Consider the following 26,460-nt stretch of genomic DNA (forward strand, 5'->3'; position numbering starts at 1 on the left):
CATAATACGCTAATTTACCAGACGAAGAACGTGGTTATTTGGGTTTAATTCTGGCTTGACCCTGTAATGCTAACTCTCGTGTGGACCTTCCAAACAGCCTGGTCTAAACTTTCTTACTCCTTTCTGGTCCTGTGGGATTGCATAAACTAAGTGAATGCTAATCTTACATAAATAGAGAATAATGCGCAAAATAGAATAGGATTAATGCTTGGATTAATAAAATAATTGCTGTATGTGCAGACATAATTACTGAATAACAGGAAATGCCTTGGATGTGCATATGTGCGATTGTGCAAGAAGACATGTGTACGTGACAGTTAGACAGAGGCGAGGGCTGAAATGGAAAAGTACTAAGTTATGCTTCAGATCTCACTCGCACTGTGCTGTGATGTGACGTCTCCAGAGCTCTGCATTAATAAAAGGCCACAAGGTAACAGTTTCCGGTCTCTTCTTTCCTGCATCAACGGACACGACAGCCCCCTCCTTCAATATGAAACATTTTTATTACCAGTTGAAATTGTATGCTTCTGTCATTGCAGATTTTTCAGAAGTTGTAAGACCGATTGAAACTGGTGTTAAAGGTAGGTTCGCATGTAAAGAGATACATTTGGATGTGGCTAACCAGCAGCATATTGTAATACTGCGATAAACACCGATCGCAATCATCACATTTTGGGGATGTAGTACACTAATCAGTTGCAGAGGACACATTTGGATCACTTCAACTTTTGAGTATTAAAATTCAGTCAGCACAAGTATTAATCTCTGCAACTATCTCTCTGGAGCCTCTTAAACTATAGTCAGTTAAACGAAACGGCATATTTCTAATCACAGGATGTATCCAGCTGCTGCCATTTAAGATAGCAAAATTCCCCAAAGTGACATGTTCTGAGATTTGACTGTGGGGTTAATTAAAAACCATCTGAAATCTGGACCGTCCCGCCGATGTCACACAGTTAAGTGTATTCTCACCTCGGCGCTGCTTTTGCCGCCGGCATTGTCAGATTGAGCGGCGCTTCTGATTTCAATATTGTTCTCTCAGCACCACCGGGACCGGGCATGTCACAGTGAGCACTTGGGTTGGCAGTGTGATGAAAATCCATTTAATAAGACTTTATTGCCCCCTTTCTCCTTAGTCTCCCAGAGTGGGCACAGGCTATTATCTGTGCATGATGCAGTTCCTTCGGCTCCACTCCATTGTCATTAACAATCGCGGGCATACAGTGAGAGCGCTATTCGGTACACGTGTTCTTATGCTTTTTTATTTTCAGCGTGCTAAAAGTTGAAGATGTGTATGTCAGTATGTTAAGCTGAGCTCACAGCTCATACATATAGACCCCGTGGGGATTTATGCTTTTTCCACTCATACGAGACTGAAAAAGGCTCCTGAATATGAATAGACAGATTCGCCGGTTAGGTGTGTAACATATGCATTCCCGCCTAGCTTTGCAGAGTCGATGAAGCTAAAATTCTCCGTTTCGCGCGTGCTGCTAGCGCTGTTCGCCTATCTGCCCCTGCGCTCCTGTGTTCCTATACAAAGACCCACCAACAACCTTTGAAACGGCGCCTCTGTCTGCATGGGAAGTAGAACGGAAACTTTCAAGTCGGTTTCTTGGGCTATATTCCTTTCCTTGGCCTTGGTTATCTTGGCTAATGTTGGCAGCACTGACAGTCTGTAGCTATCGCTGTTCTGAACGACAGCCTTTGCTATTCCCCATCCTCTAGATGTGTACACTCTACACAACACCCAATGGTACAAAAAAGAAATTCACTTCCCTCAATCACTGCAATTGATAGAGTTCTCACAGATAAGCCCAACAAGGGAGTGAAATGGATGTATTACCATTACTGGTGTTTGCATTACTTTCCAAAATGGCACAACAGGTTTTTGAATGGTGGTCTGCTGTTACATTGGGAAACTTCATCAAACTGTGTGATAGCTTGTTCATTGTAGTTTGTGTGGAACAAATAGCAAAGTAAATAAAAAGCAATTCCCTCATATAACTTGTGCTCTAAAAGTAGCTGATAAAACTAAGCTTTCTTGATGGGGAATTACTGATAGCTTGCTTAGTAAATAGATGTAAATAGCTCACTGTGTAGTCTTGCTGATTACTGCCTTATTTCTTGATGTGTTTTCTATTGTTTTGGATCTACCTTAGGGTACAAAAACTATAATGTGTAACAGGCTAATTTAGTTAAGATAATTCTGAATATATGAGGAAAGACTGCAGGGAATCACAGGCCGATAGAACAGCAGAGCAAACTGAAATCAAATCGAATTTAAAAACCTCTCTGTATTTAGAGCACAACAATAGGGACTGCATGACTTCTCTTTTTGGAATGAACGATGCTGAGAATTTGGATAACCTTTATTAGGTTTGAGGTGAAAGCAGGAGTCTACTCTCATGGAAACACGGCTTCCCCTAGGGGCAGTCAGGGCATGGAGATTTCCTTTGAATGCCTTTAGAGGTGGAGGGAGAACCTAGATGTAGTGCTGAATGTAAACTGTAGCAGAGAGGCACAGAGAAACTCGCCAGAAAACCCCATCAAAAAGAGCGGTAGGTAGAGTAGGTGGAGACTCGCAAACTACCCTCAAAGCTTGCCTTTAAAGAGGTGCAAAAGACAGCTTTATGTTGGCCTTTCCTTCATACCTAGTGTCTTCTCACTTTTTTCTTTATTTAAAATTTTGACAAATACCTTCCTGAGGTGACAGATCTCAGGATGTAATTAGCCTTATCACGCATCTGTTCATGTTTAAGAAAGAGATATACCCAGTTTATTATTATTATTTCGTCTATGATAGGGCTGACACATGATCTTGTGATATAGATACTTATGGTATAGCCTGTGTCTGAGGTAAGATACTGTTAGATTTAGTCTTTACAAAATAATATAAACACATATTGCTTTTAATATTTTGATTCAATCCCTATGTACAGCAGAAATAGGAGTCATATATATGCAATTAATTTCCTCTGGTCTTGTTTTAAGTCTCAATAATGCCAAGTCAGCATCCGAGCAAATCAAGTATTAGTGGTAAAATAGCAGTAAATAGCTACCACACTGGCCAGAGTAGCAAGGGATTGTTTTACAATTGGTTAGCCAACTTGTAAAAATTGTAAATTACTTTAACCAACAAACCTACTTCATTTATAACCAGAAATCGGTGGAGTATTTTTTAAGAAAGACTTAAAATGTTATCTTCTCATATTGCAACAGAAGCACCACTGGAAAAAATCTAATATACAGTACATAAAAAAATGTAAATAAATTCAAATGTTTATCAAATTACCCTGAGTCCTGAGTCAGGTGCCTGCAAGTCAAGTTCAAGCTGACTCTCCTTGCTTATATAAGTCACAAGCCCACAAATTTGCAGCTTGAGTGAGGTGATGTGACTCGTGTGCCCCACCTTTCATGGGCAGTATATTCGGTTATTCAGTATATGCCATGGGCTACTCAGATAGAAATTCTGCACTCCATCTCCATTTTTATGGGTGTATAAATGCCTGTTTTGGCGACCATCACAATAATTTTTTGACGTGCACTTTGCCTTGAGAATCCTGACTGCAGTGGTGATCTTCGCTTGCCCTCTCTTTCCAGTCATGGCCATACTCTCCTGTGCTGTGATGGTATTGAAATGAGGATTCCTATTAGGCCCACCTACCTCGGCCTGCTGCCCAATTTTCTCGCTCATCTGGGTGGAATGTAATACATCTCAGGCAAATTGTTTGTGTCTCCTCTGGAAACGTAGCCAACCTCAGCGGTGCTCTGCAAATTTCCGGGGAAATATTAGGAACTCATCAGAACACAATTCCCCCGCTCCGATTATTCCGCTGTGGCCAAATCTGATTTGAATTGCAGTGCCGTGACTGGCTTCGCTGGGAGGCTGTGTCCGCTCCCTTTGCAATGAAGCATCCAATTATGAAGCTCTTATGTTGATCTGCAGGCATGGGCAGCTCAATCAAATGCCATCTTACACTCACAAAGTTAAACATAGAGGAGGTTGTCCATTTTATGCATTTGAAGTGGGAATGTGTAAAATATGGGGTAGTAAAAATGTTGAGTAAATTATAGGCAAAGCTTTATTATTATCATTATTCTTTTTAATTTTTTTAAATTACATTTTTAGTTTAATTACTAATGTGTCTACTACAGAAAATACTTGTAACTTGTAAATTAGATGTATTTTAAAAAATTACAAATTGGCCATTACAAATAGGTGGAGTAGTATACTTTGAAGTTATTATTAATATATGCAGTTTTTAATATATGCAAGCAAACTGATTTTAAAAAGATAATAACTGATGTAACTGACTAAATGAAAAACTGAAAAATGCAGCCTTTTTGTGTATGTGTGTGTTTAATCCTGTTTACTGCTGTGCCTTGAGGGAAAGGCCTGTTGCCATTTTCCCCCAGGTTATTTACAATCCCAGCAAACCCTCTAATTATGTCTTATTAAACATCTGACTTGTGAAAATGATTGGCACCGAACCTTGCCACGTGACAGACTGTGACTTGCACAGACTGAACTTAATGCACAGGCCAATTCATAGGAGTACATTAGAATTTTAGAACCATTTTTTAAATCCACATTGCAGATGTGTCAGATTGAAGCTAGCAAAAATTTTTTTTGTAATCCATTGACAGATAATTACTGACTTATTGCAGTAAAACACTCGTGTTGGTTTCAAATCTTATAACAGACTGTTTTCATACTGTAGTATTTTCTTTTTTGTTTTTTTCACTGTCATTCAAACACTAGCAATCAGCAGCGGAATCTGTTGTGCTGGCTGAACCATCAAGGTTTTCAAGGTCAACACGAAGAAAATGATGAAAATCATTGTGGTAGATGTGGTTGAAGTGAACTGGAGTAGTGCTCTGTGATGTGTACTTTTAATGTTGCAGAATTAGCATGATGAGTGGTTAAAGTAATGCAATCATTTTACTACATTCAGTGAACTGAATTATTTTGGCAATATATACATATCCACCATATAAAATTAAAAAAGCATTTAATTATGGTATTAAGAAACTGCTTCAACAATGAAAAAATCCTAAGTAATAACTGTATGGGAGGGAGGGGGGAAGTAATCTGAAAATAGCAGTTCTGGTCAAAAAAATAGTTTCGGTGGTTTTTATAAGGTTTAGTGGCAGATGGGAGTAAAAATATGATAACAGAAGGTATGCTTTTTGCATCTCATTGTGCCATCAGGATGAGACTTTAATGACTTGCTGGCACTCTGACTTGTGCCAAAACAGAGCCACCTAGCAGTGCATGAACACACTAGTTGAAGCTCGTTAGCTAGCTAAAGGAGAGTAGCACATGGCCTACTGTGTGGGAATTCAGTGCTTTTCATGCTTCCCCAAAACTCTAGTCACACTATGTATATGTACATCAATCTTCTGGACTGAGACTGATGTAATTCCTGCGATCTGTTGGATGTTGGAGCCACTCCTCCAGCTTAGGGGTCATATCACTGGGACAACCTTGATGTTAAAGTTTTTTTTTTTTTCAGTGTCTGGGATTTTTCCAACTTCTCATAAACTCATAAGTGGGCTACTGGAACAAGCCATATATATATATATAAACTAACAGACTAACAGACTGAATTCTGCTTCAATTTACATAGAAGCACAACAGATACAGCCCAAAGCTCTGTGTCCTCATTCACAGCTTCTCTCATATCTTTCTCTGCATTACTAAAATTGTAACTGTAGGGTATCATTTATTTAAACTGTAACTTAGCATTCAGCTTTTAAATGTATGTATTTTCTATTATAAAAAAATATGGCCTTTTAGAATGTATGTCTGCATAAATGGCACCTAAAATGTGATATGATCTTGATCTATGCCATGATGATGAATAAAGAATGACATTTCAATGATACTAGAGGCACTGTACAACATGGGATACAGTCAGCTACAACCGTTAGGGGAGGTGGCACGTTTGGAACCGGGGAGGATGCGCACCCCCGCGTGTCCATCGGGGCCACAAGTCATCTGGTATGGCCTGCCGCGTGCAGGGGGACTCACATATGTACTGTTTGTAACCATGCCCCCTGGGGTTGCACACACCAGCACAGGAGTTTACTGTTAAAAGTCTGTCTGTCTATTTAAACCCCTGTCAGTGTGTGTATCCTCATTGGACATTGTCACTACTTATGTGTGATCAGTCTCTGTGAAACATCGTTGTAGCCATAGCATTGGTTTGTGTAGTCCTATATTAATGTGTATGTGTTCTTCATTTAATGTGTAGAGTCATGTTTACCATAAGTGTTATGTGTGAAAGCCACCTCTTGCACCGTCGAGGAAGTCTGTGCGTCCTGCCCCACGCACTGCGGCACTCGGGCCAGCAACGTTACAGCTTCAGTACATGTAACTGAGTAAATGTAATTTATTAGAAAAGAGACAGTGTTTAGCACAGCTAAACCCATTCAGATGAACTAGAATATAATTTTGATAGTTAATTTGATATTTGTGTTTGTTTGTTTGTTTCCCTTGTGGCATTTCTGCAGCAAGTTGAATTCTCTCACTTCATCATCTGACAAATAGCTAAACGAGACACTGACAGAAGGACATAAAGAGCTATTTGGAATTGAACCTGCTTTGTATAAAAAGCTTATTATCATATACAAAGACAGCAACACGTTATTTTTTTAAAAAGACATCCAATTTCATTAATAGCGGGGTGCCCTGCCATGTTTGAAGTAGGGAAGAAAAGCTTTTCTTTTTTCCTTTTTTTTTTTTACAAAAATTAATGGTTTTGTTTTTTTCTCACACACACACACAAAAAACAAGTTGAAAGGAATATGTGATGCTGTGAACCCATGACTACTTGTGAGTGTAAATTGTGGGTGGTGGGATAATCAGAGCTGCTGTAGGAGCAGATGGTGTGCAGTGAGGCCCTCAGCTTGCGCAACTCCACCCCTGTCCCACCGCGCTCTACCCTCACCCCACCTCGCTGCACCTGGCCCCCCCACCCTTTCTCAAGGTAGCACGCCACCCCACATTAAAGCAGCAACTGAGCTTGTCTTTACTCGAATTAGCATTTCAGAACTGGAAGTAGGGGTTGGGTTGGGTTGGGGGGGGGGGGGGGGGGTGCATATTATTTAGTTATTGCACAAACATATCTATTCAAATTCAAATTCCTAAGTAGAGTCAATCGATCTGCCCTGCCATTTCAGCAGCTGGTAACTTTGTATGAATTCAGTCCCATGTTACATTAATTTGGCTTGAAATGTTTTGTTACATTCATTTGGCTTCATAAAAATTAGATCTACACTCGTTATCTCACCTTTGCTTAAAGGCCAAAGACTACACCCTATCATTATACATCAATCTATAAGCATTTCATGAAAACCCAATGACTTCCAATGTCAGATTGTGTGTATCATAGACCAAACATTCAGTTCTGACATATTTGTTCTTTTCCATCAACAGAGGTAGTGTTTTAGACAAAGCCTGAACTGCTGAGTGGTTTTCTAAGCCCATTTGGAAATTCCCAGACTCATTCAGTGCAGTAGGCGAAAAAACTCTGAACCAGTCAAAACACTTTTGGGTCTATGTGGAGTCATAACCACAGTTTTCTCATGTACAGTAAGTCTCAAGGCGAAATGCCTTTTTATATTCATCATAATCTGTGGACGTCCCAGGACTTCATGAATAGTATTGTTAAGAAAGGAATAGAGCCCTAGTGCTTAAAATGGAGTTTAGCGAAACGTCTTTCGTGTGTGTGTGTGTGTGTGTGTGTGTGTGTGTGTGTGTGTGTGTGTGTGTGTGTGTGTGTGTGTGTGTGTGTGTCTGTCTATATATATATATATATATATATATATATATATATATATATACATATACATACACACACATATGAAATGTTCATTAAACATGCATTAAACATACCCAGGTTTTTCTCCATGGCACAGCAATGACTCCCTGGTGGTTATTATTTAATCAACGGTAAATGTTCTTAATTAGTAGATTAGCCTCATTCCAATTAGCAGCCAGTCTAATTGCTCTAATCTATGTCTGCGGCCCTCAGCATCCTAATTTGGAGCGCTGCATATAGACTCACTGAGGAGCAATTTACCATGTCATCATGAACTACGTTATTCTCGCATAAACCAACTGCTTATGAGCCACTCTGGCCCAATTTGGAGAACAGCTGGTGTGTTTTCATTTCTTTTCTATTGTGCCATTATACGGCTTGTGGTGATATTTTAAGCCACAGTATGCCTTTGAAACACCACAGGAGACAAACTAATTGGAGCGTGAACGCATAGCATCCGATGTTACACCTTTGCCATTTTATCTGGGATCATGGACGAGAGCTCACTAGGAACTGCCAGAGTCTGAATAATTGAAGGCAATGAGGCCCCCACATCTGCTTACCTGCCCTGCACTTTAATGTCAGAGATGGCATAGAAGTATCTAGAGAGGTTGTTCTCGTCCACCATAGTGGCCCCCGTGGCGGGCCGTAGCAGCCGAATCCGGAGGTCGGTCAGGGTGAAGAAGTCCCTCAGGTTCTTAGTGGTGTCGAGTTGCCCATACAGAGAGGCCATGTTGTGCAGTCTCGGGCCGGCAAAGAGCGCGAAGCGGTCTTTGATCTCGAAGCGCACCGTCTTGTCGTATTTCCACACATACCCTCGGGAGTAGTCCTCTGTGCAGATGATGTCCAACAGGGTGTGCTGTGTCAGCTCGTGCACTGCCTTGGGCTCCATGGTGAAGGCGTCCAGGCAGTCTGTGGCGTAGAACTGGTAGGGCTGCCACGTGCGCCCATAGTCCAATGACTTTTCCAGAACCATCTGTTCGGGCCGGCCTGACTCGAATGTGATGACAATGTCGTCGGTCAGCTCGATGGTTTTGTTCCAGGACAGTGTGATGTTGACCTGTAGGGGCTTTGGGTGTTTCTTCCATGAGGTCGACTGCCAGAAAGTGGTGGGGTTTCGCCCCTCAAAGTCGAACATCAGCTCTGGTGGGTGGGCGAGCTCCTCTGTGGCAGCATCGCATTCGTTATTGCACATGTAGGGGTTCTCCTGCAAAAGCACACAGACAAGAGAGTGTCTTACACCCCTGTTGAAGGAGCTATCTCCAAACACTTTACTTCTACCATTAATTCCAATTAGTATTCCATGCTTCCAGAAAGTCTCTGGCAAGTGTGGGTGTTTACACCAGCACCAGAAAAACACACCCCACTTAAAACCGGTGCCTGCTATTTTTGTTTTCCATTAACACATCACAAGAATGCTATGTTCTTATTCAATTCTATTTATGCAGTGGTTTCCTAGTTTGTGCAAGGCCTCTCTGTCTGTATATGGTGCTTATATGAAGTGGAGTCTCCACGCGCAGCCCACTCCCGCCACCCAGATTGTAAACGTAATTGATATTCTTGCTGCTCGGCCGGTTGGGGCGGGAGCGGAATTCCGATGAGAGGCTGTGGAGGAGCATGCCAGGTTGCATACATTTTTCATGGGCTGGCGGCCGTCCCCTCCGCTGCGGAGCCGCAGCCCAGCTGAGCGGCACATTGGCTCCGTCCATTGACATTCCACTCGCCTCCGAGCGGCAGCACAAATGACAATCAGCCGTGAACTCGCTATAGACGCCCATTAATCTCAGCCCTGTATGCATGTTGATTGCTTGCAGTGGTCATAATGGGGTGTTGCTTTCAGAATAAAATCAACAGCAGAATGAAATTACAAACTGCGAAATGCTCTGCTGCATGGAAGCGAAGCTCACTTTTTTGTTCGTGAATGGATTTGTTACGCACTATGTCATTAAAATCAGTCATCAGCAGAACACAGTCCCTCGTCTCGCTTGGCTAAGGTTCTTGAAAGACCCACACATCACAAGATGTGGTTTTTACTAAATTTCTATTGTATGACACAAGTATAATTATAAGCATTGCTTAATGATGCAAAACACATGTACCCCAGTGGAATGATATGAATGACACTGCCAGGGTCCCATTTTCATTGCTATTGTGTAAAACATATTCACTCCTGAATCATCCATTTGCCTCACAAATACATAGATAAAATGTAAACAAACCAGATTAATTTTGCAAACCTGAATTCTTAATTGTAACCTGAGGTTTGCCACAAACCGAAGCTCTGTCTCAGCAGATATATCCTTTGCTTTTGGGTTTTGACTAAAAAGCTTGGTAGGTCCTTGCTTACCCTGTTATGCTCACTGCCCTTTGACCTTTGCCTGTCGTCATCTCTTGCTTCTTTACTATCACACTAGGCACATTAATTTACATTTAACATTGTCTTTTGTTCTTTAGCTGGTCCAAGGTAACCTATCCAAGCTGTAGGGACAATGTCCTTTTTCACTCAAGGATAATTTGGTTCACCTGCGTCAGCTGGGATCAAACCCATTGTCACTTGAGCCCTAGTTCTCTGACCACTGAGCTACCTTCACCCATTTAAAATGAGCTGAGCTATAGTATTGTGCTAAAGTATTTGCTAAAGATAAATTGGTGTTAACATTATAGTTGACAAGAAGGTAATAGAATCCTCTATGGATATTTTAGTTCAATCCTTAATCCGTCCCCACTGTACAACTGTTCTCCACTGTTTCTGCAAACAGGATATGACAGGATGTGTGTGTGTGTGTGTGTGTGTGTGTGTGTGTGTGTGTGTGTGTGTGTGTGTGTGTGTGTGTGTGTATACACATAGATCATAAACAAAATGCTAATATGTATTAATTGATGGCTATATAAAACCTCTTTCTCAGAGAAGAATGCTTCTTTTCTTATATGGATGAGGGAAACACTGACAATATAATCTTATGATTTGTAAACGTTTGTATGATTGAAATGGCAAGAAACATTATGAATGGTTAAGGATAGTGTTTCAATTAATAAGGTCAGTGCTCATTAAAAATAAACTCCAGCAACACTGAATTGAACTTGAATTGAATATCTATACCTTGTTGTAATTCTGGGTGAGTTGTAAAAGGTTTGGTGAGATTACATACGAATCATCCTGCAAATTTACCATTATTATATAAAGCTATATATATATATATATATATATATATATATATATATATATATATATATATATATATATATATATATATATATATATATATATATATATATATATATATATATATATATATATATATATATATATATATAATATCAAAGCAGGCTTAGACATCATTGACAATAACCTCACTGACAATAACCTCATCACAAAAGAAAGATCATTATTCTTTGAGGTGCTGTTTTCATAACCCTGAACCAAAACAGTGCAGTCCACAGCACTTTTTCTCATTTAAAGTTTAGAGTTTCAGGATTATGATAATTAAGGCCATAATGATTAAATCCATATTTTCTTTGTGCTGTTGTCTGGTATCTTTTCCACTGTATGTGCCTGATATTCTATAATGAAGCATACTGAATATGCTATTAGAGAGTAAGCTTGTAGAGTGTAACTCCACTAGTGCTGCAGAGCTTACTTAGGTAGAGCATGTTAAGGCTCTCAAAATGGAATCATCCCTCCCAACTGTGCAAGTCAATGAGATAAGATCATTGGCACTTGCACATGAAACATACACACACACACACACACACACACACACACACACATACATTGACACACCATTGATTCCTGCTTCTGTGATACTGCAGCACTTAGAGATTCTACTATAGACAAATGTCCATGCATTGATGGAAATTGAGAGGGTAGGAACGTTTCTTGGGTTATTCAACACCTGTTACCCAACACCTGTGAGGATCAATAATGTTCTCCCTGGGTTTAGGCGAAAGTGTGGTGACCAGCAGTGGTCACAAATATCCCAGCATAGCTTGAAACATTAAGCTCCAAACCAAAATTGGCATAATCCTGTTGCTTTCAGCTTCCTGTTGCCCAGAGCCACATGGTCAAAAGACACTAGAGGAAAAACTCTGTACTTAATCTAACTGTATTTTGGATGGTCAACATCTTACAAGTGACAGATCAGCTATCACACGTTTTTATCAGGAGATTGTGAGCTTGATCCTTGATGATGCCATAGCCATCTGTGGCTGGGTGGGTGGCTGGGAGGGGTGGCTTACTCACTCTCCCCTGTCAATTACAGTGATACTGGCCAATCATGGGCATCTGTGTACTCAAGCATCATCAGTTGGTATGTTACTCCACCTGATGCTGCATGAGCTGCAGCTTGAAAAATGTGATGATTGACTGCGTGCTTTCTTGGAGGAAGCATGTGACAGCTGTTGCCCTCCCTGGTTGGCAGTTGTGTGACAAAAGGAATCACCTGATGGGTGGGAATTGCCTATGAATAAAATGGGTAGAAAAATCTGGGAAGAATCCCTGAAAAAACAAAAAATCTTTATAACAAATTAAGTTGGCCATTAGATTAAAACAAACAAATAAAAAAAAAAAGATAAGAAATCGATCTTCTGCTACCCCATGGAGGGCTTGGGAATGAGACGGGAGCTCATTAGAATAGCTGACATCTCCATCAGTCCCAGCAGCACTGATTTGTCATTCCCAAAGCTGCCCGAACACAAACATGCCTCTTAACCATCTGAGTGCAAGCACGCCCACATAAAGGTCATGTTAGACCCGTGGGGTCAATCCAATACTGTTGCCAGGGAAAGTGACGCCACTGGACGCTGAGTTGGGGATGTTGGCGCGTTCATCATAAAAGCAGTCACCCGTGCTAATTGAGTGAGTGTCAAGCGCATTAAAAGCGATCTTTGCCATTTCAGTGGGCAACTACCTGAAAAGGGACTTAAAGGGAATTTAAAGATTTTCATCCTGGGTGTTGTTTCTTGGGATTTTATTTTAGAGCCAGTGCTGACACATAACACATAGTTAGAAATTTCCCTTAGTATGGTTGCTGCAAAACATTTAAATACACATGTATTTCAGTGCACTCACTGAAATAACTTTTATAACTAATTGACTTACAGCAATCAGCTCCATGACACAAAATTGTGTAACACCCGAGTGAATCTCCACCATTACAGTGTCTCCACATGCCTCTAACACAAGCATCAAAGTGAGACACATAAGGAGTTTGTATCTGTTATAATTTTGCCGGGGAAGACCTGACAAGGTAGAATTTCCCTTCTCCCAGAGATATGTGAAATGGTCAAACTTGAGCTTGCAGATAATATGCCATGTGACAGAGGAGCTGACTGAGGGACATCAATTCACTTGCTGGTGACAGCCAAGGCTGACGAATGGAAGGAAGCTGCCCAGCAAATCAGTGCTGGAGACAGATGTTTCTAACACATAGCCCCATTACCCCCCGTCCCCTGTCTGCTCTTCCCACACCGCACACATACATACACACATGCAAATAACACCAATGAACAAAGTTTTTTTTTGTTCTGAGACTAAAATAGGTGGATGTTATTATACTTAACATATGTACAGATTTACTTCTAAAATGCATAAGGTATGATTTTTTGTCTATATTTGGCCTCAAGAACATCCCTCTTCAGTGTCCAGCAGTATTCTGCCAACTTAGAGGGACTCCACTTTCCTTGGTAGTGCTTTTCCATTTTTTACAATATGCAAGTATACCGGAACAAAAAAACAAAAACAAACTATAGATGACAGATGAAAACATATTTGGATTCAGTCTGCAAAAATACATAATGGGAAAAAAATCTTTGATAACTAGTGTAATATGCATACTACACTGATTTTTGCAATGAAGCTCTAACAGATATACTTCTCTGAGCCATGATTCACCATTTTTGAGCTGTGTGGAGGCTTCTGAGTTCTTTCATAGAGGATGTTTTTAGTTGAACCAGAGGTTCCACCAGCTATTGCTGGTGTGCTTCATTCTTCATTTGAAACCACTTGGGCAGAGCTATTGAAACTCATACTGGTGTGGTTTATGAGCTTTGCCTGTCATCACTACCACACAATGCTCCCCAAGAAGGTCTCTCGCTGAATTCCAGCTTGCCGTGCACAGAGGAATCATGGGCTCATATGAGGTGGCTTGTCCTCGATGCCTAGGACTCTTGCCCACGTCTGTGGAGACACGGAGCCATTTATGTGGCTTCGTGTCTCTGATAACAAGGACCGATAATGTGGCTGGCGGGTGGCAGGGGTGGAGAGATGTAGAGACGTTGCAAGCATTGGCAATTTGACAGAAGCTCAATAGCTCTTTAATGGGCCACAGACATGCCCCCCCCCCAGGGCAGGATGGGGTTTAAACCCCCCGCATCTGTCACCCTGAGAGAAATGAGGCGGCAGTGGGAAACGAGGCACAGCATAGTCACCCGCTCACTATGAGAAAGCATGGAGAACAAACAGGCTGTATCAAAGAAAGAGCAGCACTACAGGATACATAAGTGCCCAGAGACAGCTGAGGGGAGCATTACGTACTTGTGCCATCAAGCCTTAATAGAAGCCAGTATCAGTTCTGTCACTTGAGGAGCATAATAGGGCTCTTTGGTCATGAAAATGGTGTGATGATTTGAACAAATGACTGGATAATACAGTAAAATATCAATAATTGGCAGCAGATGCATGTTAAAATGTTAAGGCTGTTAAGATGTTAAGACCATTAAGACATAGTCCAGTGTGGTAGAATGAGGTTGACCTCTATTCATGAGCTGGAAAGTGAAATTTTGGCATTCTAGTTATAACTTATTCCATCAACTGGGAAGTTCAGTGGGTTGTCATGGGTGCACTTAGGCAGATTAATCAATTTTATGCATGTTTATTGGCCCCTATCATTTAAAATTAATTCTAATATATCTTTGTGAACATGATAGTGAAAGAAAGAAATAAAGAGTGAGTGACCATATAAATAATGACTGATTATATGATGATTTCTAGGATTGCTAGAAAATTAATGACAGTTGGAATTATTAAAGAGGAAGTCTTCATATGTAACCAACCTCAAACTGGTTGTTAGAAATGAGGTTAATTTATTCCATTTGCAGACGATATTAGATAGAATTCTATAATTATAGTCCATGATAAACTACATTACATTAACTACATTATATTCCATTAAAAAAGTTTTTTTTTCAGAATTTACACTTTTATCCAGAGCATGTATTACATGTATGGAGTATAGGGTTTATTCCATGCATTAGTAAAACATATTAATATTACTGTATATTTTGCTTCAGAGGTATTGACAGTAAATTATTATCCATGACTAACAAATTTTGCATCAAAGGGGAATAAACAAGCACAACCATCATAAGAAAAAATATGCACAGACGCATGCACACACACACACACACACACACACACACACACACACACACACACACACACACAAAACTTACTTCTAATAAACATGAGTACTCAGGGACATACAGCAGAATCACAGATGAGTCAGTATTCCATCATCACACGCTATCACTACAGGCCATTTTACCCAAAATGCACAAGTCTAAAGCTATCCAATATATAATAATATTTAACACAAATAAATAATTAGTTGTGATTAGTTATTTGAGGGATTTTTCAAAAGCAATGTGATTGATTAACATACCTCTCTTTGAACTTTGACATCTTTCAGCGTGATAACACAGTTAAGACCCACAGGTCCCCTCCTCGACTACTCCGCCAAGCCTCAAGTGTTTTGTGTTGTGTGTGTTGTGTGTGCATATCTTTTCTTATGATGAATGTGCTTGTTTCTTTCCCTTTGATTCAAAATCAAAATCCAGATCAATAGGTGTGTTAGTCATGGATAATAATTTACTGTTTACTCTCAGCTTCCGTGTGTGTCTCATCCTGGCTCTGAGTGTATGTGTGTGTGTATGTGTGTGTGTGTATTTCCCTTTTTGCCACACCCCTCTCATTTGTCAATCATTTGCTGCAGCCGTTCTTAGTTTCACTTCTCGTTACCTCGTGCATTTAAGGCCAGGTGTTTGTTTCTGTGTTTGACCCAGTGTATGCTATGTTTCAGCTGCCCCATTGTGCTTAAAGCAATTTATCGCTTATATATTTGTTTCGTTGCCGCTCAGTGTTCTTCGTGTCTCTGTTTCGTTTTTGTTTCGTGTTCAGTAAACATCTGTGTTTTTGGAAAGAATGACTCGCCTCAGCATCCTGTCTGTACCTCGCCTGTGATAATAACAAACTTGCAGATTGAGCAGAACAAACCTCCACTATGAATATACAGTGCCTTAAAAATACCCCCCCCCCCCTTAAAATTAATCATATTCATATATAACTTATATATATATTCCTCTGGATTACAAATGACACATTGATTGTCCAGCCAGTAATTTCATTGCAAATCTTACAAGAATGCAATCCTTTTACACAAGTTCTTGAATGAACCACCTTTTGCTGCAATACCAGCTTTACGTCTGTTGGGGTAAGTGTCTACAAGCTTTGCACATTGTTTGGCTGTGTTTTTTTATGTTTTGCCTGACAGATTTGCTACAAGTTGTTCAGGATCGTTTGCTGACACTTGTTCGCCACAATTTTCAAATAGTGTCAGAGATTCTCATTGGAATGAGATCTGGACTTTGATTTGGCTGCTGCAGATAGTTCACCTTTTTGTTGTCCAACTACTCCTGTGTTGCTTTCACCTTGTTCTTCTGAGTCCTACTGAAAGATGACATTTCTCCCAAGATTTAGTTTTTTACCAGATGAAGTAGGTTGTCTTGTAGTATCTCCCTGAATTTTGCACCATCTATTTTTCAGTTTTAAAAAGCAGTCCTGTCTCCAGGAAGAAAATAATCTCCACAAGGTGAAGCTGCCACCCCCATTCTTCACTGTTGGGGTGGTGTTTGTTGAAGAATGGACAGTGCTTGTGCCACACAGAGCATATTGAACTTTGACTACAAACATCCACTTTTGTCTCATCTGACCATAAAACCTTATCCCTATATCCCTTCCTTCTCCTGCAGTCCGCTCTGTTTACGCTACAAATGAAGATAAAGACAAATATGATATTAGAAGGATAAATATTATGTTAATTAATGCTTAAATGACAAAAGCATCAAATTCTAAGTAGTTAAAGAAGTTAAACCAGCAACCTGTTCTGATCACACAGAACTGATGAGCATTGAAGAAAACTGACAACAAAGTCTTCTTAGTATGCATCTGCCTATTCATGTATTCCTGATTGCCACTCTAATGGAGAGCTAGTCAGAGGCATTTCTTAACATGATTAATCTCCTATGAGCTTTCTATTCTGCATGCCAAAGTGTGAAAGATTAATTTGGGTGTAAGTTTGAGTGGCTTCGTTATGGAGACCATGGTGAATGATCTAGGCTTTTCATTTAGAGGCTCTTGACATCAAATCAAATAAGGTTTTATTGAAGGCAAATTAGCATAAAAGAGATTCTGCCAGCAAATCCCCCTGGACTGCCAACCTCTTCTAAAATAGATTTCATGTTTTTTCATGTTGGCTCAACCATTTTCGAGCAAGTTCTTGTGAAAATGTTTTTAATGCTTCCTGATTATGCTGTTCAGCCTAATGTGACAAATCAATTAGTAGGTGTTTCAGAAGCAAAACGTTTGCCAATTTGTCTGTTATGGGTGACAGGGAAAGGGAAAAGAAGCATCGTGAGAGAGCTCTCGTTCTGATAGAAGTTGATGACAATCGAAAACATGAGCTTCACAGCTTTAATTAAAATGCACCAGTCTTGTTTACACATCCGTCTTTTTCTCTCTTGATCATTCAAACACTTTTGTGTTTTCATATTATTTGTTGGGCTCTTCAGCTGGGATCCTTCGCATCATTCACTTCGACACACAGTTTTGGAGATCGATCAGCCCTGACAACTTGGCGAGTGTGACTATGAAGCTGTCCACTTTACTACTCCTGCCAAACCTGCTACACGCACTGCCAGATTCACTTCAAAAGCCACTTTCTGTCTCTCTCTTCCTCCCTCTCTCTCTCTCTCTCTCTCTCTCTCTCTCTCTCTCTCTCTCTCTCTCTCTCTCTCACACACACACTCACACTCACACTCACACTCACACACACACTCACACACACACACACACACACACACACACACACACACACACACACACACATACCCACCCACCCACCCACCCACCAATGAAGCCTCCCTGAGGTCCCAGTACTCTAGCACCAGTAGGAGACAACACTTGATTTTCATAATGAATAAAACATTACAGATATACTTTTCCGGTGGTTTGTAACGGGACAACAACATAGACAATAACTTCAGTTTAGGTCTAAAGTTAAGGCAAGGACACCCTAACATTTAGCTCACATTCCAAAATACAAAAGGATCCCACAATTGCTCATTTCTAGAAAAAAAAAAACAACCTGAAGAGATGAGGACAGTTGTGCTTTATCACTGCTCTCTCCCTCATTCACTGTGGTGAAGAGGTTCTAAGCTCCCGCGACTCACCTGCCCCTCAGAGTAGCAGCTATAATGCCCCAACCCCACCCCCTCCCTCACACACACAACCCACTGACAGAAGCTGTGAGCATGAGGAAAAGGAGAACTAACTCCCAGTGTGAGCCAGTGGGCCTGGCTCACCGGCTGGCACAGGCAGGACACACTGCCAGAACCTCTTAGTTATATTAATTCATGTGCTGGCGCCCTGTTCCATTAATTTATTTGCTGGCTGGTTTAAGCTGGTTTAAGCTGGTTAAAGCTCCCTCGACATGTTTCGCATGTGTAAATATGGCACAGTCAAGGGAAGATGCATTTAACCCTTAAATCATACCTCAGGCCACTAGAGACATGTGACCTCATTATCCATCATCTGCCTCTGGTTTGTGTTATATAAGTAGCAAAATAAAATGTAACAAAACTAAATTATTTTATTCTTAGATAAAGTCAGTTAAAATGCCTTGATGGTTATACACTATCATGGTTTGTAGATTGTGTTAGATAACTATCATACTTCAGTACTTCTATTGAGGTACTGCTAACGGTCCAAGGCGTGTATCAGTGGTTGGCGAAACACCCATGTGTTTAAGAGTCAGTGGCTAAGATGACACTGGTCTCGGCAGGACTGGCAATAAACAGTAATAGTACATAATGAGTAACACCCAGCTCCACTCTACAGCTGCAATTCATAGACGCACATGCATTTTACAGTCCACAGTCAGTTGTAATGAACCACCTCTGGTACCATTATTGTAGTCTGAAATCAGCTGACTGACTGCACCCTGTACTGGCTGCTTTGCTGAGTGACCTGGTTTTGGCATAGATGAAATTATCAGCTGGATGGTTTTAATAAACATTTATACTGAAAATGCACTTATAAATATTGTTACTGCATGCATACTTATAAATACTGGGCAACAGGTGATTCACAATAGCGGCCACTGGAAACATGGTGCACAAAATAAATTAAGTCATTTAAATTCTGATGACATAGAACTGATCAAAGAAAGTACAGATCCGCCTATAGCTGTGGATATGCATGATGTCAGGGTCAGCTTTCTAAAGTGTATATTTTAAATGTAGCATGTTAGATTGCGATAACTTCCTTAAGAGAACTTCACACCAACTGTGTCCTTCATCCTGGTTGAAACTGAATGCAGCTGGAATATAATTTTAAAGTTTATGTTAGGGAAGAACATGACATCTTTGAATAAAAAAGCATAAAAATTCTACCACTGAACTCAGTTGTGTTAATGCAACATATGCAGATTACTGTCATTTTACCATTGGCTTGGTTGTCAAATAAAACTGTATTTATTTTACAACTTAAATTTCAATTGCAATTACGAATGGTACCGTGCACCATGGGAGATCTGCGTAGAGACGAAGACCTAATTCTGAGCACACATTCCACGGGTGTCTAGCCTCCTGCCCTGCAACGCCCGCCTGCATTATTCATTCCCACTTTCCTTCAAGCATATTTTCATCTGCTGAGAAATTAACCTTGGTCCAGCCTCATTCCTCTGGCCCTGTGCGAGGGAGAAACCTAGAAGCACAGAAGGATGCCTTGAGGATATTTTGTGCATGCACCCAGCCAAAAGACTGAGTGAGGAAATCAATATGAGAACAAAAAGCATGAAAAGGGGACATAGACAAACCATCCTCCACTGCTAGTGCCAGCGAGATATGTTAGAACAATATATCAATTAACATAATATTCTCAGAGGAAACACATGCACACGGCTTCTGTTTTTCTTTGTTTTTATGCACCAGGCACATAAAACGACAACATACAAGCCTCTTCAAATCTATATTCTGTTCATTTCTGTTAATGCTGAGAAATTTGGGTTTTACTGGTAACTTTGATACAGAAAGTGAATCCAGGAAGTGAACTAGGTTTTACTAGTGACTTGGATACAATTAGTGAATCCAGAAAGGGTGTTCCAGGCATAATCAATGCATCTATTTTCATAGGCAATGGATTTGTTTGGGGCATGAAGTCCTGATGAACTAGACTTGCAGCATAGCAGATATCAGCCAATGTTTCCTACAACAGGCAGCAAAGCATTTTAAAGCTAGAAAAAAGTCTCCAGAGGAGTCTGCCTGTCCTGCTATTTTTCTGAAGTGCATTCTTGGTGGAGGCAGACTAAAACTGGATAACGAGCTGTGCTATTGTTAGAACTCCTTCGTTGCAGCCAGCAAAGCTAATTCTCTGGCAATGCCTGTCAATATTCTCCTGATCTCTGAGCGGCTTAGAGCACTTGCTCATCCTCGTCATCCTCGTCATCACCCCAAAGCTTTTAGGCAGGCACACGGCATTCTAGCGGCTCCGACTGCCTTCGTCCTGACCGTGCAGTCAGCGGACAAAGTTCAGGAGAATTACAGTAATCTTGCATCCCAGACTCTGCTGGCACTCACGGCCCTGCATGTCATGCGTCCTCTGCCACTTCTCAGCAGTTTCTTTCGAGCTGAGGAAGGCTCCACCCGTCTTCTGCTCAGGGCTCCTGGAACCGAAACAATCTTTAGCGATGCCACCAGGGAGGCTTGTATTGTTTTCACAGCGCATTATTTTTGAAGGAAAAAGCCCTCTAGTGAGCCATTGTTTTTCTAGCAAGGATTATCTGAAAGCTCTGTTCCTTTGCAAGTCCCCGAATGACCGCCTAGAAAGATGTTGGAATATTTCCTAAAGTTTACATCTCAAAGAGCCGATCTTTAGGTTGGGAGGGTGGTGGTGAGGGTGGGTGAGATGGATGCATGCATTCGCAAGCTTGCAAATGTCTTCCTGATAAAGATGCCTGATTTATAATGATCAGTTGTACAAAGAAAAGATATGTACAACACACCAAAGTCCAAGCTAGAAGACATAGCATTCAAGACCTACGAAAGCAAACATCAACAAAAAAAGATTTGCCAATAACAGCAAATGGTACTGATTTACAAAAATACACAAGCTAAACCATAAAATGAAAGTTCTCAAATCAGCAGAAAGTAAATAGTCCACCATATAGAATTCTAGAATTATGTAAAAAAAAGCCACAGCTACCAAAACAGTCTCTAGTCCTGACCTTTGACCTTTGTTAATGTTTTAGATGAATGAGCATGCACAAATTCCGAAGCATTAGCTATCATAGGATGGCAGTCTACAATGAATGTCTTTTATATGGTGTTAGGCCATAGCTGTGCCTGGCACACTGCCGTTTCACGCAGAGTTTCACTGAGGTAGAAGAGGAGGAGGAGATAGAAGTTTTACAATTGCTTTTGTAGGTGGTAGTCACATCAGCCTGTTTTTTTAATTATGGCCAAAAAACCCATGTACAATACAATTTACTACATTAGGAACTCCCAAGTTCCTAAGTTATATATTCCAATCAGAAAAAAACAAGCTACTACTTCAGCTTTATTAGAAATACATGATGTTCCTATTTTTAAAAATCTGCACATTTATGTTTCCAGTAAATCTGTTTCCAGGCTTTGCTCTTATGTTGTGGTTTCAGACACTGTTCATTCATTTCCTATGAATAATTTATTTACAGTGAATGTTGGTACCTATTAGTTGCTGTGATTATTACTTTTTATTATAAATCACTGATATGCACAATAAATAGTGTTACAAATAAATGAGCTTTGGTTTTTCATAGAAGGTACAAGAGTTATTATTTTGATCACTTTCCATTTCGTTATGGATAACTTTCCACAGGACCCTGAGTGCATGTATGTAGAAGACCATGCAACAAAAAAAAAAACCTCATTCTTTTATTTTCATATTCACCCAGCTGCATTTTCAACTGCATTTTAACCAAGGCTTTATCATGGGGAGGAACAGCTAAGGCTTTTGCATATTCTCAACACACAGTTATCTAAATGGCTTTAAATATACTGCTGCCTTCCACAAGCTTTCATTGTCCCACATTAGCGATCAGAATTATTGATTAAAGCACTACTGGAACATCCCTCTACTAATGGATCTCACTGCAAAACTAGAATGGCTGAAACTTATTGTTTTGTCTTAATTAAAAACATTCTTGCAAAATTATGAACCAATTTTGATGATTTCAGGACATGTTCTGTAAGGCAGAGTAATGTATGAAAGCCAATTATGTAATTAATCATAATGGCTCATCTAGGCTATCCATGCTGTGGTGTAATAAGATGGATTCTGAATGAGGCAGCTTTGCTTTGTGCATGTTATGCTTTGCTGCAATTTGTTGATCTTGCAACCAAGCAGAAGCCAAAAGGTTAGAGAGAACTAGGAGAAGTGAATCATCTACATGTTTTTGGACAACCTCCCTAGATGTTACAGCTAAAAATAAAATCAGGGTTAACTCCCTGCTGCACAAAAGCTGTCCTGCACACTCCATCTTCTGTGTATGTGTGTACATGCATGTGCGTGTGTTGCTGGCTCCCACCTTTGTGCAAGTGATAAATGAGTGAGACAGGTGATATATTTTGAAAGAAAACACATTCATACCTATGGTGGAACCAGGGTGCATGCAATATTCATGCTCAGACTCCTACAATGAATGTGATGTCATTCCCCTAATAAAAAATCTCTACTTCATGTGTGTGTATGTGAGTGAGACTTTTTGTCTGGGATGTTTCTAAAATAAATCCTTCTCAGAACATCTCCAGCACATTTAACTTCTTTAAAAATCCTGCCATGAATCTAGCTGTAGGAACACTACTGAGATCTGTGCCTTTCCTCAGGAAAACACTAACCTCAATAACAGAAGCTCTGTCTCCTGAGTCCCCCACAGATAAGCCTAATGCAGAGCTGAGATACGCTAAATTACAAGAGATGTGATGGCATATTTAAAGCCCCCTGTTGTCAACCTCTTAGCAAATTGTCTAATTTCACATGCAAATTAGCCACAGTCTGTATTTATGCTTTATACTTTTATATTTCACTTACTCAAGTGGTTGCATGTAATCACCATCTAGCAACCCAATAAGTAATAATAAAAAAGTTATATGCAGATATATGAAAGACACAATAGGCTAATTTAGGTGTTTCTGGAATCATTTGTTAGTGCTAACGACTCTTTTATTACATTATTCTTTCGCATATGCTGGAGTGCTATCATGCGGCCCTTCCACTACCAGGGTACACAGATCCAGCCACACTTCCCTTCATTTTGTTTACTCTGCTACACTGTGCCGATCAGGCAGTGCCTTTCCAGCACATAGTATGGTGTGCGTGTGTGCATGCGTGAAGCGTCTGCCATGTCTTTGGCCTTCATCACATCACTGTCAATGTACGCTTCCTACTAAATCCATAGGCATTAATATAGAGTTGGTCCTCCCTTTGTAGCTATAACAGGTTCCATTCTTCTGGGAAGGCTTTCTACAAGATTCTGGAGTGTGTCTTTTTCCCATTCATCCAGAAGAGCATTTGTGAACTCAGACACTGATGTTGGATAAGAGGGCCGAGCTCACAATCACTGTATCACCACTCTAATTCATCCCAAAGATGTTTGATAGGGTTGAGGTCTGGATTCTGTACAGGCCAGTCAAGTTCTTCCACACCAAACTTACCCAACCATGGCTTTATGGACCTTGATTTTGGCACAATCATGTTGGAACAGAAAAGGGCCTTCCTGAAATGACTCCCACAAAGTTGGAAGCATTCAATTGTCCAAAATGGCTTGGTATACTGAAGCATAAAGATTTCACTTCAGTGGAATTAAGGGGCCTAGGCCAACCCCTAAAAAACAACCCCATAGCATTATCCCTCTTCCACTTTACAGTTGGCACAATGCAGACAGGCAGGTAACATTCTCCTGGCATTCACCAAATCCAGACTCATCCATCAGACTGCCAGATAGAGAAATGTGATTCTTCACTCCACAAAACATGTTTCCACTACTCCAGAGTCCTGTGGTGGTGTGCATTATACCACTCTTATGTTCGTGCTCTGACATTGGGCTTGGTGATGTAAGGTTTGCACGCAGCTGCTCGGCCATGGAAACCCATGCCACAAAGCTCCTGCCACACTGTTTTTGTGCTGATGTTAATACCAGAGGAGGTTTGGTACTCTGCAGTTATTGAGTCAGCAGAGCGTTGGTGACTTTTACACACTATGTGCCTCAGCACTCAGTGACCCTGCTCTGTAACTTTATGTGGTCTGCCACTTCATAGCTGAGTTGCTGTGGTTCCTAAAGGCTTCAACTTTCTAATAATACCTCTCACAGCTGAATATCTAGGAGGGAAAAAATTTGACGAACTGACTTTTTGCCACATTGGCATTCTAGAACAGTACCACAAAATGAGCTTTTTAGAATGACCCGTTCTTTCTAAAGACAGATTGCATGGCTAGGTACTTTGTTTCATACACCTGTGGCAATGGGACTGAATGAAACACCTGAATACAATGATTAAGAGGTGTGTCCCAATACTTTTGTTCGTATATTTATAAATAAATTATATTTGTGTAGTATGTAATATACTCTGTATGCTGTATTACAAGAAGTATGAAATTGTCTTCAGCGCATGTAAATATACATATCAATACAGAAATGTTCATATCAATACAGAAATCCCCTGAATAAGTCTTTGGGAAAGCTTATACTAAGTCCAAGTTTGGGCACATTTTCATGGCTATTTTATTCAGTTTCCTCCCAGGCTCAGCAAAACAATATGCTTAAAAGAAAGCAAAACCCCATGCACATCTGCTTCCAAATGTGATAGTTTATAAGAGGCCCATAGCACTTCTAGAGCGTAAGTCTGAATAATGTACCTGATGAAGGAAACACATGACCTGTAAAACTATTAAATCATTGAGTTTTCCAAGATTGCAGGCAATCTGCACTCTCCATTTCCAGCAGACGCTCTCCCTGAGCTGCATTTTCATTTGGCAGATAACAGACTGGGCGTGAGCTCTTTCGTTTCCTTTATCTACACTGCTATGGAAATCTAAGAGGCCGAGCTAGCTGCGGAGAATGTGGAGTGGAGATGCGCGTGTGAGGAGACACATGAGAGGGAGGCTCGCGTGCGCAACTCCCTCCGAGAGGAGCCCCCGTGCCCTCGGATCATGTAATCTGAGTTTATGTTCGTAATTCAAACGGTGCAGTCAAAGCCATTATGCGACCAGGACCTGGCAAAGAGCAGGCAAAAACAATGACGGTGACTTGGAGAACATGTTCGAAAAGGAGGAGAGAACAAAGCATGCAACAAAAACCATGCAGTGAATGCCAATGCCATTAATGGCCTTAGCTTGAAGGTGTACATAAAGAAGAGGCCCTCGTAGAAATCACTGAAATCTGAGTGAATGGGGGTGAATTCATACAATTTCCTAGGAATTATGTTGGAAGAGAAGATAACATCACCCAGCACACGCACCTAAGGGCTAACCTTAATTATCTTCATGCAGGATGATACAAATTATTGTTCAGATAAATGTTTATATTACAGGGGTTTTTTTGCACATTTTTCAATATTTTTTTCAAAACAGGGAGTTAATATACAAATGCAACCCTTCTGTAAAAAGAGCTATAACTTACGAGGGCACAGTACATCTCGGGTGGGTCTCCACAGGTGATGTTGGCTGGGTCCAGGGTCACTCTTAGATACTTAGTCATGTCAGTGGCTTCGGGCTGGCAAGCCATGTAATGCCACCCTAGGCCATCCTCCGTGTACACCTGGGACTTGCACACATCGTAATGCCCCCAAGAGGCAGGGTAATGCTGTGTTGCCTGGCACCAGCTCGCCCACAAAGCTTTCAGGGCCAACAGCAGCAATAGTCGCATGGCTCCTAAAAGGGAATGCAGCGGCTAATGCGGAGCAAAGGGCGATGGGAGGGGGCGGGCCTCTCCAATATGGCAGGGCTTCAGTGGGACAGAGAGGCAGGGTGCTGCGGCAGCATGTCAGCACAGGCAGAGCTGATTTGGGCTCGGAAAGTGGCACTTATTTACTTGTGGCTCGCGTCGATCGTGTTGCTGCCCCCGTGTGGCCAGAACAACCCGCTGAGGTGAAGCTGGTGTGAGAGCTAGGCATTAGCAAGGGGGACAGATGCCGATTCCTGATGCCTGTAAGCTGAGGCCATTCCAGGTCAGTGTCTTGCCAGTCATTGTTTCCTGTGACACTCCATGGTCTGTGAGGAATACAAAGAAAAAAGAGGAACGTGAGGGTTTGTTTAAAAAATGTAAGA

The 26,460-nt window shown here is 40.9% G+C and overlaps 1 protein-coding gene across 1 annotated transcript in view; it reads right to left on the reverse strand.

The window, feature by feature from the left end:
• Positions 1-26,131, reverse strand: part of LOC113591033 (netrin-G1) — a 38,350-nt gene extending 12,219 nt beyond the window's left edge. The window contains exons 1-2 of the mRNA XM_027031389.2: positions 25,814-26,131; positions 8,390-9,033 (exon numbers count right to left, since the gene is read on the reverse strand). Of these exons, the coding sequence (XP_026887190.1) occupies positions 8,390-9,033; positions 25,814-26,059 (890 nt within the window). The 5' untranslated portion in view covers positions 26,060-26,131. The remainder of the gene's footprint in view (positions 1-8,389; positions 9,034-25,813) is intronic.
• Between the last annotated feature and the right edge of the window lie 329 nt (positions 26,132-26,460).

This window comes from Electrophorus electricus, chromosome 7, assembly GCF_013358815.1.
Source record: "Electrophorus electricus isolate fEleEle1 chromosome 7, fEleEle1.pri, whole genome shotgun sequence".
In the NCBI taxonomy this organism is placed as follows: domain Eukaryota; kingdom Metazoa; phylum Chordata; class Actinopteri; order Gymnotiformes; family Gymnotidae; genus Electrophorus; species Electrophorus electricus.